Raw genomic sequence first — 16673 nt, forward strand, 5'->3', positions numbered from 1 at the left:
CACAGAGCAGTTGAGATAAATCAGGCAGGTTTTTTGTGAATCTGTCTTTGGTGGCTGGAACAATAATTCGGCCCGGACGATAACGCGGAGCCATATAGTTAATATCAATAATGCACAGCATGCTCGATACAAGGAAATGGTCAGTAATATCATTGCTTTGAGGTGCGATATCTACAGTGGGTACGGAAAGTATTCAGACCCCCTTAAATTTTTCACTCTTTGTTATATTGCAGCCATTTCCTAAAATCATTTAAGTTCATCTTTTTTCCTCATTAATGTACACACAGCACCCCATATTGACAGAAAAACACAGAATTGTTGACATTTTTGCAGATTTATTAAAAAAGAAAAACTGAAATATCACATGGTCCTAAGTATTCAGAATTCATTTATTTTACATTTTTCTGGTTTAATCCCGATCAGATTTTTTCTAGATTCTGCATTAAATTTATATTTTGACCTCACTATTCGGGGAACAGACACAGTCTTTATAGATTGGACAGCGCAAGTACTTCTATCATTTAAGCATCCTGGAGATGTTATCCGACATGAGCTCCGCTCCGACTCTGCTGGGGTGCAGGCCATCAGCGCGAAAAAGCCTAGGACGCTACCAGAAAAGATTCCAGTTATTGCACCCAGGGTCTGTGCAGAGAAACACACGGAGTAGAGGTGGTGGGAGAGTTAACAGCGCGCTGTATACTTACCTCGGACTTGTGAGCGTCAGCCTGGGATGTTTCCAGCGCGGCTCTCCGCTCTCTCAGCTGGGTCTGCTTCGCCACCAAGTCACGGATCTGCTTCTCCATGGCCACTGCACCGAATGCAGCTTGAACGTGTCCTCACCTGCACTCAAAGGTAGACACACATCCGCCATTAAAGCAAGTAACAGTGCATAAAACAATGGTAATGTGTGTGAATAGAGTATTAGTAATGTAAGCGAGATTACGTAAGTGGCGATGCTAGCGGGCTATATGCTAATACCGGACTCAGAAAGTCAAAAATAGAACTAGTGATAACAAGGCGCTCTGATTGTTTTTGTTGTAGAATACGATAGGGGATATATTCACACGTTATAGAACTGAAAAGGATGGTGTATAAAATAGATTTTAAGATAAAAAATTAGACAACAAAGAATTAACTTGACGGAGCTCAAACTCAAAACACACGGCAGTCTTCTGCATGATTGTGTAGCCTTTGCAGGTGTTTTGAGTTGATTAGCTGATTGGCATGTCACCATATTCTAATTTGTTGAGATAGTGAATTGGTGGGTTTTTCTTAAATGTGAGCCAAAATCATCACAATTAAAAGAACCAAAGACTTAAACCACTTCAGTCTGTGTGCATTGAATTTATTTAATACACGAGTTTCACAATTTGAGTTGAATTACTGAAATAAATGAACTTTTCCACGACATTCTAATTTATTGAGATGCACCTGTATCAAAGAAAAGATACTCTTTAATTTTAATTTGCATTTCGAAAATGTAGTTTTTGGATATTTTAAGTATGATAATGTAAATAACGAAGTTTTTGTTATTAATCTATTTATTTTGTTTGGTTAAGTTTCACATTCATAAGTATAACATTTTTTTTTAATCCTTTGTTAGCCTGGCTTTGTATTGTTTTGTATATGTTGTTTAAAGCATAATAAATAAAAAAAATTATAAAAAATCTAACCAATGCCTAACCCCACCCCACCGCTAATCCTAACCCAGTGCTCACACTTGTGATCTTAAATGTACAAAATGTCAAAATAAAGCTTTGTAGAAACCTTATTTACCTTTTTGCAACACTGTGTTGTGCGGGAGGGGGTCTATATAAAGTGATGATAAAAATGATGCACGCCCGGCAGGTGGCGCTGCAGCCAATTATTTGGGAATCGGAGATAGGTGTCAAGACGGTACAAGGTGAAATGTTATCTTAGTGATATTATTAAATATTCTTACAATTTAAAAGAACTGTTTTCTATTTCAATATGTTTTAAGTTATTCATGTGAAGTCCATTCTGAATTGTCAGCATCATTACTCCAGCAGTGTCACATTATCCTTCAGAAATCATTCTAATATGCTGATTTGCTACTCAGTCATTATCAATTATTATTGGTGCTTAGTTATTAATAATGTTTTTTTTTGCGTTTTGTTATATGTTGCTGCTTAATATTGTTATGGAAACCATACTAAATTTCATAAATTCAGAATAAGAGCAGAATTGATTTGAAATGGAAATCTTTTGTAACATTGTAAATGCCTTTATTGTCGCTTTTGACCAATTTAATGCATTCTTGCTGAACAAAAGTTTAATTTTTTTAACCTTACGTGTCCCAAATGTCATGCTTTCCATAAAAATTCCACAAAAAAAGCACTTTTCATCATTCATAATTATGTTTCAATCATTCATAACAAATGTTTCAGCGTAAAACGGCACATTAGAATGATCATCATGTGAGTTATGGATGAAAATTCAGGTTTGCCATCACAGGAATAAATTAGATTTCAAAATAGAAAACAGTTCTTTTAAACCGTAATAAAATCTCACTATATTTCTGTTTTTACTGTATTTTCAAGCAAATTAATGCAACCTTGGTAAGCAAAAGAGATTTCTTTAAAAACCTTTAAAAAATATTAACACCAGATATGACTCTGACTTTTCACAACAATGCCTTTCATTCTCCTAAAGAGGCTAAATGCACTGCAGAATAGATTTTTGATGTTTGGACAGTTCCTCCAATACATTTAAATTAAATTGTCTTATTTTATTATATTTAACATTACAGAGAATAACTCCAAGTGTAGAAAAAAAACTAATATAATTAAAAATGGTAGAAACTGTAGAAAAAAATAAAATGATTAAAAAATAATTACTAAAAAAAAAATCCATAGATGACAGACAGGTCAGTTTTGGCAATAATGTATTTTACAATTTACAATTTTATTAAATTGGAAATAGATAGATCGATGGATGGATAGATAGATAGACAACAATATAATATAAGCAGTAAATAAACAGTATAATACTCTAAAATCTTCGAAACATTGTCATGAACAATAACCGCAAACTTGCTGAGTGCAGTTGTATAATCTGCTGATACACATCAAAACAAGTTTCAAATATATCATCAGTACTGATTCTGTACTTCAAAGGCATCCTTTTGAACTGTACACATGTAAGCATTTACTGTCATGTAGGTCCTTACAAAAACATGCAGAATAAACATCTATGTCCAATTGAGGCAGTTCATTTTTATCTCATAAGAAAACATATGTATAAACTAAACTCGAAACACATGTACCAAAAACAATTCTTCTATGCTCAACAAAAAAACTCAAGTCAATTTTCCTCCACGGGTCATGTGATTGGATAACTGGAGAAACCATTGGACCAACATCATTGCACAGTGCACACTATCACATATGTTGTTTTAATCATAGTGAAATTTCATAGTGAAAGGTTTTGGGATGGAAAACAAACTTTACTGGAGGTTAATTGAGGTCTTCCTGCATGAGACAACAGATCCACCAGTTATGGGATATGGTCTTTTCCAGGTATTTCCCCCTCAAGTCCCAACAGGTCCCAAGCACTCTATAGTCTAAACCGTCTCGCCATTGTTGTTTATCTTCTCCAACACTTTCACATTCTGCTCAATTATACAACTCTGTCCTCTTATACGTATGTTGTCGCCAAAAGCTAACAAAGTTTTCCCCGACGAAAAAGAAAAGCAATGGATCCAAGGAACTGTTTCCAGAGGCTAGACAGTGTGCGATGACCGCTGCCTTTCTCAGACTTTCAATATAATGGCAGGACTTGTCATAACCATTGTTTTGAATGTCCATCTCGGCCTCCAGAAACAGAGTTCGGACGACGTGGTACGGCATAAAGCATGCAAAGAAAATCAGCAGAACAATAATGACGAGACAGCAGGATTTCTTGTGATTGAACTGAGATCTTTGACTCTGCCTGGTCTTCCTTAGCTTTAGCAAATACAAGGCTGCAAAAATGTAACAGACTGAGATGACCACAAAGGGCATAACAAAGCCTAAAAGCAAAACCCCTCGATTCAACGTGATAATGGTCCCCACCTGGGACGGCCTCAGATCCAGGCATTTGGTCTGATTAGAATCCTCATAAGTTCCGGCTTTCAGAAGCGGGATGGACGCCACAGACACGATCAGCCAGATTACAATGCATAATGTCCAGGCTCTCGTAGAGCTTTGCCAGTGCACATATGTGAATGGCTTCACGATGGCCACGAAGCGAACCATGCTCAGAACCGCAAGGAAGTAGATGCTGCCGTACATGTTGATGTAGAAGACGTAGGACATGATCCGACAGGTGATGTCGCCGAAGGCCCAGTAGTCCATGAGATAGTAGGCGGCTCGAAACGGTAGCGAGCACACCATCATCAGATCAGATAGAAGGAGATTGAGCATGAGGATGCTGACTGGAGAAAAAGATGCTTTTCTTCTGAACGATGAGCAAATGAAGAAGAACAGAGATATGAGGTTGCCAAAAAGCCCAAGGAAAAAGATGAACAGATAAGCAATTGGGTAGATGGTGTGCTTGAAATCACTGATGGAGCAGTTTGTGAAATTCGATGAATGAAGAGTCATTGTTGGGTTGGGGATTTCTGTAAAACAAAATCAGAGCTCACGTTTAAAATTAATAAGGAATTTGAAGCATTTTCAAATTAGTCAGCTAAATATATGGGTGTTTGTTTAATTTCAGACACTTTTATGTCCCAAGGGGTGTTTTTGATTAAAACTAACAGATTTTTGGTAACACTTTACAATAAGGTTCATTAGTTAACATTAGTTAACTACTTTAGTTAACATGAACTAAGCATGAACAATACTTCTACAGCATTTATTAATCTTAGTTCATGTTCATTTCAACATTTATTAATGCATTATTAAAATCAAAAGTTGTGCTTGTTCACATTAGTTAATGCACTGTGAATTAACATGAACTAACAATGAACAACTGTATTTTCAATAACTAACATGAACAAAGATTAATAAATACTGTAATAAATGTATTGTTCGTTGTTTGTTCATGTTAGTTAATACATTAACTTACATTAACTAATGGAACTTTATTGTAAAGTGTTACCAGATTTTTTAAAATATATTCGCTATTTTATTATTGATATTCCTGTTAAACTTTGTTTAATTTCTAAACAGTCAAAACCTTCCTCTATTAATTAGTTGAATGCTCATTTTATAATACAATCATTTTATAATACGAACTGAAATTGTACCCCATTTAGGATAGAAACTAAAATAAAAAGCAAAAAAATGCACAGCTGTTATCTGCAGTAAAAATGTACTTACTGTCCGAGGCAAAAGCACTGGTTTGAGTGTGAATATCACCTTGCAGCACAACAACCCCAAAGCAGTCAACCCTGACTGATCACAAACTCTACACTGTAAAAAAAAATCTGTGACATTTACGGTAAAATACCGGCAGCTGTGGTTGCCAGAACTTCACCGTAAAAAATACGGTAGCAACATTTTAGGTTTTACAGACTTAACTTAAATTCCCAATAAAATACTGTATTTCATTAACTGATGTAATGTTAATAAACCAACATATTGAAGTGTTAATATCTGTTTTGAACCATTGTAATGCACTGATAAGCACCAAAAACTGGTGGTGATGAGAAAGTCACATGATGAACCAAAGCTCATCACAAACAGCTTTTCTACGAGCTGAGGAGGGCAATACTTATATATGAAGGTGCACAGTGTCATTCACACAAACACTAAACCCCATCATGGTGACACACATAATATTGAAATAATGCAATAAACATTAATTTGACAACATTAGATGTAAGATTAAACCCTAATGTACACAACTGATAAGAAAAAACTAATGTTATTTCAACAATAAAACATAAAATATGAAGTGCCATGCAGGGAATTCTGGGAGTGTCAATTTAAGTTTTTTCACTGTAAATTATACAATGACTTTTTCTTTTTCACTTCCAAAAACTGTATTTTTAACAGTATTTTACTGTAAAATTACATTAAATGTAATTACATTTATTCACCGAATATAGTATGGAAACTTACTGTTAACCAGTAAACAGGTTTTTACTGTAGCATTTTTACAGTCTTTTACTGTTAAAATCACAATCATTTTTATGGGTCTGTACTGACATGCAAAGAAAAATGGGCAAATTTATAAGCATAGTAAAGTTTGGATTGTTCAGAGAAGTTGGAATTTTATTCAGTTATAGCTGCTGCTGTTACTGATAACAGTCTGTTTAATTCACAGTCTTGATTATTTTAATGCTGCCTTAAAAACACAACATCTGAACATACATACTCTATGCTGTTGAGTAAAGACCCATAGAAAAGATTTTTTTAAATAATTGGTCTGCTCTGATATGTTTGTCTATGGGAAGAGATAAATCCAATATCTTGCGTTTGAATGAACTGAAGCAACAATACAATCTGCACCATCTACAAAGAGATATTTTTAACACCATTGTCATTATAATAAATTATAATAAGTACACTATTAAAAACAAGGGTTCTTTATTGCCCTTGATGGTTCCATGAAGAACCTTTAGGTTCTTTATTGTGAAAATGGGGTTATTTAGATGATTCAAATGTTCTTCACACTAAGAAAAATAAATAGTTCACTGTTCACTGAAAGGTTCTTTAGGGAACCCAAAATGCTTTTTTTATGGCGTCATTATGAAAACCCCCTTTTATACCTTTATTTTTCAGAGTTTGTGGTAAAATGACCCATATAAAGTATATACCTCACTATCAATAACCCATTAACATAATAACATCTAATGCACTTACCTGTGAAGAGGTAGCCAATAAAACTAAGTTCACAAATTCCAAAAGAAGTCCTGTCCCCACAAATATTAGCCAAGTCCTGTGCAAGAGTGGTGAGATGAAGCCGTATAAAGACATGACTCAACACACGACTGCTGCTCTGGAGAAATTGCTCCGCTTATCAGACCACAGACACACCCAATAATCTCTGATCTTCTGCTGGAGATATTAGAAGTGGTAAATGCATACAAACATATCCAGGATATGAAATGAACTAAACCCTAATGATCAAACTATTTGTAAACCACAGAGCTGTAGAAGTATACATTATTGTCTGAACTAAGATAAACTCAGTTTGGGTCTGCTCAAGTGCAAACCATTTTAATGGGTCTAGCATTGCTTTATTTTCTTTGAAGTCAGCATGAAATGGAAATTCACCCTATCTATTTTCTAAATGCATGTTACCAATCTTTTTATTTCTTGCAAATTTGGTTAGAAATATGATCTAGGCACTGGGATTTATTTACATATTCCTTTTAGAAATGTACTGTGGTGGTATCAGATGGTAGTCATAATAGCATGGGGAGACTGTGGATAGATGTTATATTGTTTTACTCCAGTAAGTATTTCTCAGTGTTTATGAAAGTCAGTTTCTGTATAGACACAAAGTCTTGGCCACAATGGAGCCATTAAACGCTATTGCCCAGGAAAAAGATACTGTTCACAGTTGCTTGAGACCGGGGCATGTTGTCACACTATATGATGCAAGTTCTTTCTATCAGTCTATCTATCTATCTATCTATCTATCTATCTATCTATCTATCTATCTATCTATCTATCTATCTATCTATCTATCTATCTATCTATCTATCTATCTATCTATCTATCTGTCTGTCTGTCTGTCTGTCTGTCTGTCTGTCTGTCTGTCTGTCTATAACATCTATCTATCTATCTATCTATCTATCTATCTATCTATCTATCTATCTATCTATCTATCTATCTATCTATCTATATCATCTAGCTATCTATCTATATCATCTATCTATCTATCTATCTATCTATCTATCTATCTATCTATCTATCTATCTATCTATCTATCTATCTATCTATCTATCTATCTGTCTGTCTGTCTGTCTATCTCATATATCTCATCTATCTATCTATCATAGTTTTGGTTTGAACGTGGGGAGTTGAAGTGTGAACTGTTTTAGTAGAGTCCCGGGTCATGCTCACTCATAAGGTTTATTTATTTGTTTGTTCGCTTATATATTTATTTTTGTGAAATGATCTTTTGTGCAGTGTTAGATCTATGCAAAGTTGATGCAATAAAGTAACATCATAATTAACAATTACTTGCTTACATAGCATACACTGTATCTATGTAATGTATTTTATATGATTTAGGCACTTATAGGCTATAATTTGACAGAATGTTCTAATTCAACATGCCATGGGAAGTCAATCTAACTTAACATTTTCTTATATTGATATTGTATATTTCTTACTCCTTAACAGTTCATCAGGCTCTTAATGATTTATTCTATGCCATCTTTTGGAATATCTGAAGGCCATGTACCATAGTTCTTAACTGTATAGCATTTGTTATAATAAAACTCGCCTATTAATCATTACCATTAGCATTTGTTATGAAGAAACAACCACCTGCACATTTAGAACCAACAGCTACAACATGCCACAGTTGTAATATAAATCTATAGGGAAATATCTATTCCCTTAACAGATTATCTAATATAAATTCTACAAGTTAGACTAAATTTGACAATAAATAAGCCTACAATAAAATGTGATAAATTCTAGGAAAGGTGGTCATGATTTAAAAATATTTGAATAGCCTATATGTTAGTGCTGGTTCAAGACTTTTCTCCTCATTTTAGTTTATTTGCCTTTTTTAGATAATGATTGACTTTCTCCATGGCATTTTAAAGTGGCTGTTTCTGTAAATAATTCAAATAGATCACATATTTAACCATCAGCTTCGTGATAGGAATGGCTCTCCTGAATCTTATCACACTTCTCGAGCACGCTGGTGAACGCACCATGCTTCAAGTCGAACGCGCCTAACAAGCATTCTCTATGGGGTTCAGGTCTGTTGAGTTTGCTGGCCAGTCAAGGGCTATGAACTTCTCCACCCTTCCTCCAGACTCTATGACCTTGGTTTCCAAATGAAATACAAAACTTGCTCTCATCTGAAAAGAGGACTTTGGACCACTGTGCAACAGTCCAGTTCTTCTTCTCCTTAGCCCAGGTAAGACGCCTCTGACGTTGTCTGTGGTTCAGGAGTGGCTTAACAAGAGGAATACGACAACTGTAGCCAAATTCCTTGACATGTCTGTGTGTGGTGGCTCTTGATGCCTTGACCCCAGCCTCAGTCCATTCCTTGTGAAGTTCACTCAAATTCTTGAATCCATTTTGCTTGACAATCCTCATAAGGCTGCGGTTCTCTCGGTTGATTGTGCATCTTTTTTTCCCACACTTTTTCCTTCCACTCAACTTTTTGTTAACATGCTTGGATACAGCACTCTGTGAACAGCCAGCTTCTTTGGCAATGAATGTTTGTGGCTTACCCTCCTTGTGAAGAGTGTCAATGATTGTCTTCTGGACAACTGTCAGATCAGCAGTCTTCCCCATGATTGTGTAGCCTAGTGAACCAAACTGAGAGACCATTTTGAAGGCTCAGGAAACCTTTGCAGGTGTTTTGAGTTCAGGTGATATTCTAATTTGTTGAGATAGTGAATTGGTGGGTTTTTGTTAAATGTGAGCCAAAATCATCACAATTAAAAGAACCAAAGACTTAAACTACTTCAGTCTGTGTGCATTGAATTTATTTAATACACGAGTTTCACAATTTGAGATGAATTACTGAAATAAATGAACTTTTCCACGACATTCTAATTTATTGAGATGCACCTGTAGACTGTATAAAAACAGGCTTCGATTCGAGGCTTCATCTGGCACGCCCACTTATTCTCGACACAAGCTCCGCCTCCGATGCCTCGGTTCAAATGTCACATGATTCCATCGCTAACTGCCTGCCGAGAAGACTGGGCACATCTCTGCTTTCCTCACTCGTAGCCATGCAAAACTGACCACTTTACCATATCTACATCATCCTCTGACACCAGGAATGAAGACTTGGGAGTTTAAGTTAACACAAGGTACACATTTAGAGAGTTTATATTGTAAAACCTCGCGCTGATATTGGATTGACACTTCTCCACGACGTTAATCTATGCAGCCGGCTAACATCAGCTAGCAGATTTACTAATTCAAACACCTCTATATATGTTATATCAGCTGCTATTCAGCGGTACATCGTGTAATTTAACATCTTAGATTGAGGCTTGTGCAGACTTGTGGACTGTTTTTATTTCTATAAGCGCAGGGGGTGTTATGAATGTAAACCGTAGTTAGCTTGTTAGCTAACTAACATTAACAGCTGAGTAAGTTAACAACACGCCCGTTTATTTACATAAACATTTATTTTGACTAGATGTTTGATTACAACTATTATTGTAGAGTTTATTGTTTGGCCACATATTTGTTTTCTTTAATAATAAGGATTTCTTTTATTTACGTCAGTTAGTGTCTCACAGCTAACTACAGTACTTAAGCAAAATGTTACATGTATTAACAATGTTGCTTTATAATTTCAGCTCAAAATTCTAATATTTCATTAATTTAAATTTCACGTGATTTCCTTGAGAATAAAGTACTTATGTGGTACCATGGTACTTATTTTCCAAGAACACCATGGTACTACGTTGATTCATATTAATGAACATAGAATTAAATGGTGCTTATTGGTGATGGCTTTTATTTTTACATGAAAATTATATGATATTCATTGCATTTTAAAGACTACTATATGCATGTATATAATGTATGTGTGTGTGTATATATGTATGAGAGAGAGTTAATGTGAGTGTATGTGTTACATCACAGAGTAGTATGCTGGACGTGGGAAAGTGGCCGGTGTTTGCCCTCCTGCCCCCTGAGGAACTGCGGCTCATCCGTCAAGCCTGTGTGTTCGGCAGTGCTGCAAATGAGGCTATCTACGTTACCGTCAGTGATGAGGTACAGCCATGCTGAAAGCTTTTAGTGGACAGATGTCCACCCCAAAGAGAAAGGAAAATGAACACAGATCCTTGCTGGAAATTGTTCATTAGGTTCGGTGGAGTTCTTGCTCTCTCATACACATCAGGACTCAATGATAAGGATGCTTCAGTAAGAATGCGTTCATAATTACGAACAAATCAGTAAAATTATGAGTCGTTTGCCATCATTTTAAAATTTAAAGGGGTCATATGACGCGATTTAAATTTTTCCTTTCTCTTTGGGGTGTTACAAGCTATTGGTGCATAAAGAAGATCTGTAAAGTTGCAAAGACTAAAGTCTCAAATCCAAAGAGATATTCTTTATAAAAGTTAAGAGTCAACCACGCCTACCTAAAACGGCTCGTTCTAACACGCCCCCACATGTCTACGTCACGATGTGGGAAGATTTGCGTAATGCTGCCCAAATGTTCACGCAAAGAAAGAATGCGTAACGTTTATTCTCGCTGTAGTATTGTTGTTGCCGCCACCATGTCGTGAAGGCGCTGTGTTTCGTTGTGAAAGCGAAACTACTTTGTTTGGCCTTCCAAAAGAGGGCGATATCTGCTTCGTCATGCCTGGAGCTGATCCGTGCTGGTCGCTGAGAAAATACAACAACTTTGCGCTGTGGCTCAGCGGATCGGCTTTCACCGTGGATGAAGCGGAGTCCGGCCCGGAGTCGTCACATGTGGTTGCCGCAAGCCCTCCGGACGCTCCTTCGTCGAATCCGCCGGCCGCACCGTTCTCAAGCCAGCTGCCTCCGCTCACTCTAGCCCTCCGGCCGTTCCTCACTCTAGGCCGCCGTGTGTGACGCTGTGTTTCATTGTGAAAGCGAAACTACTTTGTTTGGCCTTCCAAAAATGGACACGACTAGAAATCAGTGGTTAAGTTGTATTTACAACACTGTTCTAGAACACTTCAACCCAAATATTCAGATGTGTGCAGCACATTTTATGGAGGACCGTTTCCTGATCCTGGAGAGTAGACTACAATGCCGGCTGTTCTGACTCACGGACTGTATGTTTTTTTTTTTATATTTAAATAGTTTTTTGGGCAGTGTAGAGTAGGGCTTGTGTTTGTCATTTCTCCGATCACAAATGCAGACATGGTTTTATGTTTACGCAGTGCGATGCAGTGTAAAAAGACATTATAATCCATAATTATGTCCCCACTGGATGCAACAAATGCCTAGATTATAATGGATTTTAATGTTTTTGTCTCGTCGCTCCGGCCGGACAGGGCATAACATTTCCGTCACACGCTTGAGGTATTTGGCCAATCATAACGCACTGGATAGCTGGCCAATCACAGCACACCTTGCTTTTTAGACCGATGAGCTTTGTAAAAATTTACGCGTTTTAGAAAGGCAGGGCATAGAAGAGAAACAATAATGTACAGTATGTGGTAAATAATGTGTTTTTTTAACCTTAAACCGCATAAACATTTCAATACCCCAAATACACACAATAATGTTCTTTTTAGCAACATCGTAAATACAGGTTTTTTTGTTTATTGGTATCTACATTATTACATTTATCTACATTTGTGTTGTGTGTTTTTAAAAGACATTTGTAATGTTACAAAAGATTTTTTTTTCAAATAAATGCTGTTCTTTTGAACTTTACATTGATCAAAGAATCTTGAAAAATAGCATAATGGTTTCCACAGAAATATTAAGCAGCACAACTATTTTCAACAGATAATAACAAATATTTCTTAAACACCAATTCAGCATATTGGAATGATTTCTTAAGGATCTTGTGACACTGAAGACCAGCGTAATGGCTGCTGAAAATTCATATTAAAATAGAAAACATTTATCTAAATTGTAATATAATTTCACAATATTAATTTTTACTGTCGTTTTAAACAAATAAAGGTGGCTTTGGTGACCATAAGAAATATTTTTCTCCTTTTAAAAAACAAATTTTACCAACCCCCAAATTTATAAACATAAAATGTATGTATATATATATATAATTGTGGAGTCAGTCGAAAATGTAGTCAGGAAAAGTAAAAATTTAATCTACAATAAAAATTGTTGAGCCATGCACACACATACTGATAGGAAAGAGACAGAGTGAACTTGGGCTGGTGATTAGCAGATAGAACACGGCTATATTTAGGCCTGTAATACTAACAAAATCCTTGTTTGCTTCCTGAGAGTAGCTCTGGTGCACGTCCCGAGCCTGGCCACTTCCTTTTTTTTCTTTTCATGCTTTAAAATATTTAACCACAATAAAACATGGACAGCACTTAAGGTACCATTTATCTTTTCAACAAAAGCTTTCTCATCAAAAACTCTTTTTATCTCATGTACATATTGTAAGTAGGGATCAAGTGCTAAACTGAAAGCACAAAGTGCCTTTAAGAATGCTGTGTAAACAGAATTGTAGTTATGTAGAAGGAGCGGCTAGAGTTGAGCTTTGAGAGGCTGACTGCAGCTCATCCAATCAGATTTTAGAGCCAGAACGATCTGTTCTGTAAATATACGCAAATGGTCTTGACCGATATTCCCTCAGTATTGAATGATAGTCAATGGCATAATGAACTATGAGTAGGGCTGTCAAAATTAACACATTAATTGATTATTATTATTTTTTTTCAGTTTAACACGTTAAAAAAATGTAATGCGATTAACGCCGCATGCTTTTTAAAATTTTTTAAAACTGGCATTCTCTTTATATTTAAATTTTTTTTTCTTGTTATATTGTTTATAATAAATAGATTGAGGAATACTAAGAAAGTTGATGTCTAACTTAAAAAAATGTAGGAGGGAGAGGGTAGAGAATGATGTTCCGGGTCGCTAAAGACCCGGGGTATGCATTTAAGGGTTAAGTTATTTTTCAAATCCTATTAATTGTAAAAAAAAAAAAAAAAGGCTTTCAGTTATACTGTAATGTTGAATAGCTATAATTAATGGCTGAAAATGCATTTAGTAGAGACCTCAGTATTGGTATCCATGATACTGGTCTTCATTAGTAATGGGCTACTTTGTAAAAATTATGCCATTAAAAATACATATTTAAAAAAAATATACCATCTTTGTTCTTTTTACATTTAATTTGGAGATTCAATGTGAAATTATGACAATATTAATTTATTATATTAATATGCGATTACTAGTGATTACAGAAATGTGTGATACATTTTTTTTAGTCAATTTACAGAACTAACTGTAATTAAATGTAATATAAACTTAATGAAAAGTTCTTGTCAAGTGTTCAACCACCTAAACTAAAAATGTCTTACCCACAGGTATTTGCACTGGGGACGAACTGCAGTGGCTGCCTAGGGCTTGGGGACACGCAGAGCACCATTGAGCCCAGGCGAATAGACATCTTGTGTGGGAAGAAAATTGTGTCTTTGAGCTATGGCACAGGGCCACATGTAGTCATCGCCACCGCAGGTTGGACATATTTTTTGACATGAAACGAAGGCAATGATTTGGTATTTTGCTGTACAAAATCATTTTGGTTGCAGGATGGCAACATTAGAAATATTTCTATGGTGAAAATTCATGAATATTATAATTTTTTATCACAAATATATATTATTGTTATATATTGTTGTGCAGCCCTAATGTCAGGGGTCAGATATTATAATACATGAGTTGGACATTCCCTGTACCCATACGTTCCTATATTCAGGGCTGGACTGGTAATCGGGCATACCGGGCATTTTCCCTGTGGGCCGACAATGGTTTTTTTTTTTTTTTGTGCCAAGGACCATCACGCATGGACAGTGAGCAGCCAGTGGCCCATTGGTTTGTCTCCTGTATTGACAGCATAAACCACCCTATCACAATAGGGACGCACCGACTGTTCGGCAACCGAAATTATTCGTCCGAATAAGTGAAAAGACCAAATAAATCAGAGTGAGAGGCGTGCATTCTTTATAATGCAGCACACATGTCAGCAGTGTGGAAGCATTTAAAACTGTCCAAGAAAGACGCAAAAATCATTACAAGCACCGACATCGAGAGACTGTTTAGTACTGCAGCGCATGTTAACCAGGGTTCAAAGTCCAAAGCCCGAGGAAAATCTGCGCTGAAACCATGTTACTCGTCAGTTGCTCAGTCACATTTTTATTAATTTTTACAAGGCATGTGACAATGCAATACATACGTCGATGAGACTCATTTATAAATCTACTGTCAACAAAAAGAAGCATTGAGGTCTTCCTGCACATTTCCACCAAAATAAAAATTGAGAAAAAGCAAGAACTCTATCAACATTCATAAATGTTAGTATTGTAATTTTACTGTTGTTCTGTAAAATAAAATAAAAAGTAAGACAATAATAATGATAATAATCATTACAACAGCTCTGGTAATAACATTCACACAGTGTTTTAGGACCTGTAATATTTTCTAATGTTTTAAAAGAAGTCTCTTCTCAGCAAGGCTGCTTTTAATTGTACAGTAAAAAATACATGCCTGATTCAAGAAGGGGGTCTGATGGCCAAAAAATATTATTTTACTAACTCATTAATTTTAAGTTAAATTGTGCTTTGTTGGTATAGTGTCTGCTAGAATGCTAAAAATGTTCAGTGTTAATTTTTTAATTGTTGTTTTGTAATTGATTTTCCTCTTTGAAAAGCAAGACAAAACAGTAAAAAGCACATTTTGGCTATTTAATTTTTGCAGTGATGAAAACAAAAGAAACCTAAAAAAAAGCGTATTCGGTATTCGGCCCAGTGTTTCATTTTGTTCAATTTCGGTAAATTATAGAAGTTAATACTTTTAGCAAGGATGCTTTAAATTGATCAAATTATGATAGACATTTATAATGTTACAAAGTACTTCTATTCTTCTAAATGCTGTTCTTCTGAACTTTATTCATCAAAGAAATTTTATACTCCGCTGCTTTCAACATAATAATAATAATAAATGTTTTTTGAGCAGCATATTAGAATGATTTCTGAAGGATCATGTGACACTGAAGACTGGAGTAATGATGCTAAAAATTCAGCTTTGAAATCACAGGAATAAATTATATTTTCAAATAGAAAACAGTAATTTTAAATAGTAAAAATATTTCAAAATGTTAGTTTTTGCTGTATTTTGGATCAAATAAATGCAGGCTTGGTGAGCAGAAGAGAATTCTTTAAAAAACATGAAAAATCTTACTGTTCAAAAACTTTTGACTGGTATGTTACCCTATAGTTTGAAGTAAAAAATAATAATATTAATAAGGAGAGTCTGAGATTTATTTGACAGTGATTTCACATTTCTTGTTTGTATGAAGGCTAAATACCAATAAAAGGTGAACATTTATTTATTTGCGCCATTTTTTTTCCTAAAATATTATGTAGTTTTATAGGAGTAGGTTTCATAGAGTTGGCAAATTAAAGTTTGTAGGTACAGACATCTGTTGTGGCCGTTCTTGGACGTTTTTATGAGGCTTTTTTAATAGTGTTCATATCGATATCGGAATTATATCGTATCGACCGAAATTAAGAAATATATCGTGATATAAATTTTGGCCATATCGTCCAGCCCTACGACAGCTACCAAAAAAAACAACAATAATCCCGCGACGCCCGCGTTCCATCCTGACGGATGACAGTCGTGACAGCTAAGTGGAATCCCGGAAAATAAACCGTGGAACTTTGACCAATGAGGGAACAGTTTACTCGCACGTGACTTGTATTAACAAATTTGGTTCGTTTAGAAACTTTGCCGTGTGAAAGCGAACCACACCAAGAATAAAAAACAACATTGTAATAATTTTAATCCCTGTTTCGGAACAAAGCAATCGATCTACAGGTG

The 16673-nt window shown here is 35.5% G+C and overlaps 1 protein-coding gene and 1 pseudogene across 3 annotated transcripts in view; one reads left to right on the forward strand and one right to left on the reverse strand.

Annotated features, from left to right (window-relative positions):
• Positions 1-3583: 3583 nt before the first annotated feature.
• LOC107561470 (cysteinyl leukotriene receptor 2-like) lies at positions 3584-6923 on the reverse strand (annotated as a pseudogene).
• A 2859-nt stretch (positions 6924-9782) lies between these two features.
• LOC107561474 (RCC1 and BTB domain-containing protein 2-like) overlaps positions 9783-16673 on the forward strand; it is a 46377-nt gene continuing 39486 nt past the window's right edge. For 2 of the 3 annotated variants that reach the window (XM_016245930.1, XM_016245931.1), the window contains exons 1-3: positions 9783-9964; positions 10752-10883; positions 14159-14309. In XM_016245930.1, coding sequence (XP_016101416.1) covers positions 10758-10883; positions 14159-14309 — 277 coding nt within the window. In that variant the 5' untranslated portion in view covers positions 9783-9964; positions 10752-10757. The remainder of the gene's footprint in view (positions 9965-10751; positions 10884-14158; positions 14310-16673) is intronic. The other variant, XM_016245929.1, reaches the window with a different exon arrangement.

Source organism: Sinocyclocheilus grahami, unplaced genomic scaffold (genome assembly GCF_001515645.1).
Source record: "Sinocyclocheilus grahami isolate Dianchi unplaced genomic scaffold, SAMN03320097.WGS_v1.1 scaffold774.1, whole genome shotgun sequence".
Classification (NCBI taxonomy): domain Eukaryota; kingdom Metazoa; phylum Chordata; class Actinopteri; order Cypriniformes; family Cyprinidae; genus Sinocyclocheilus; species Sinocyclocheilus grahami.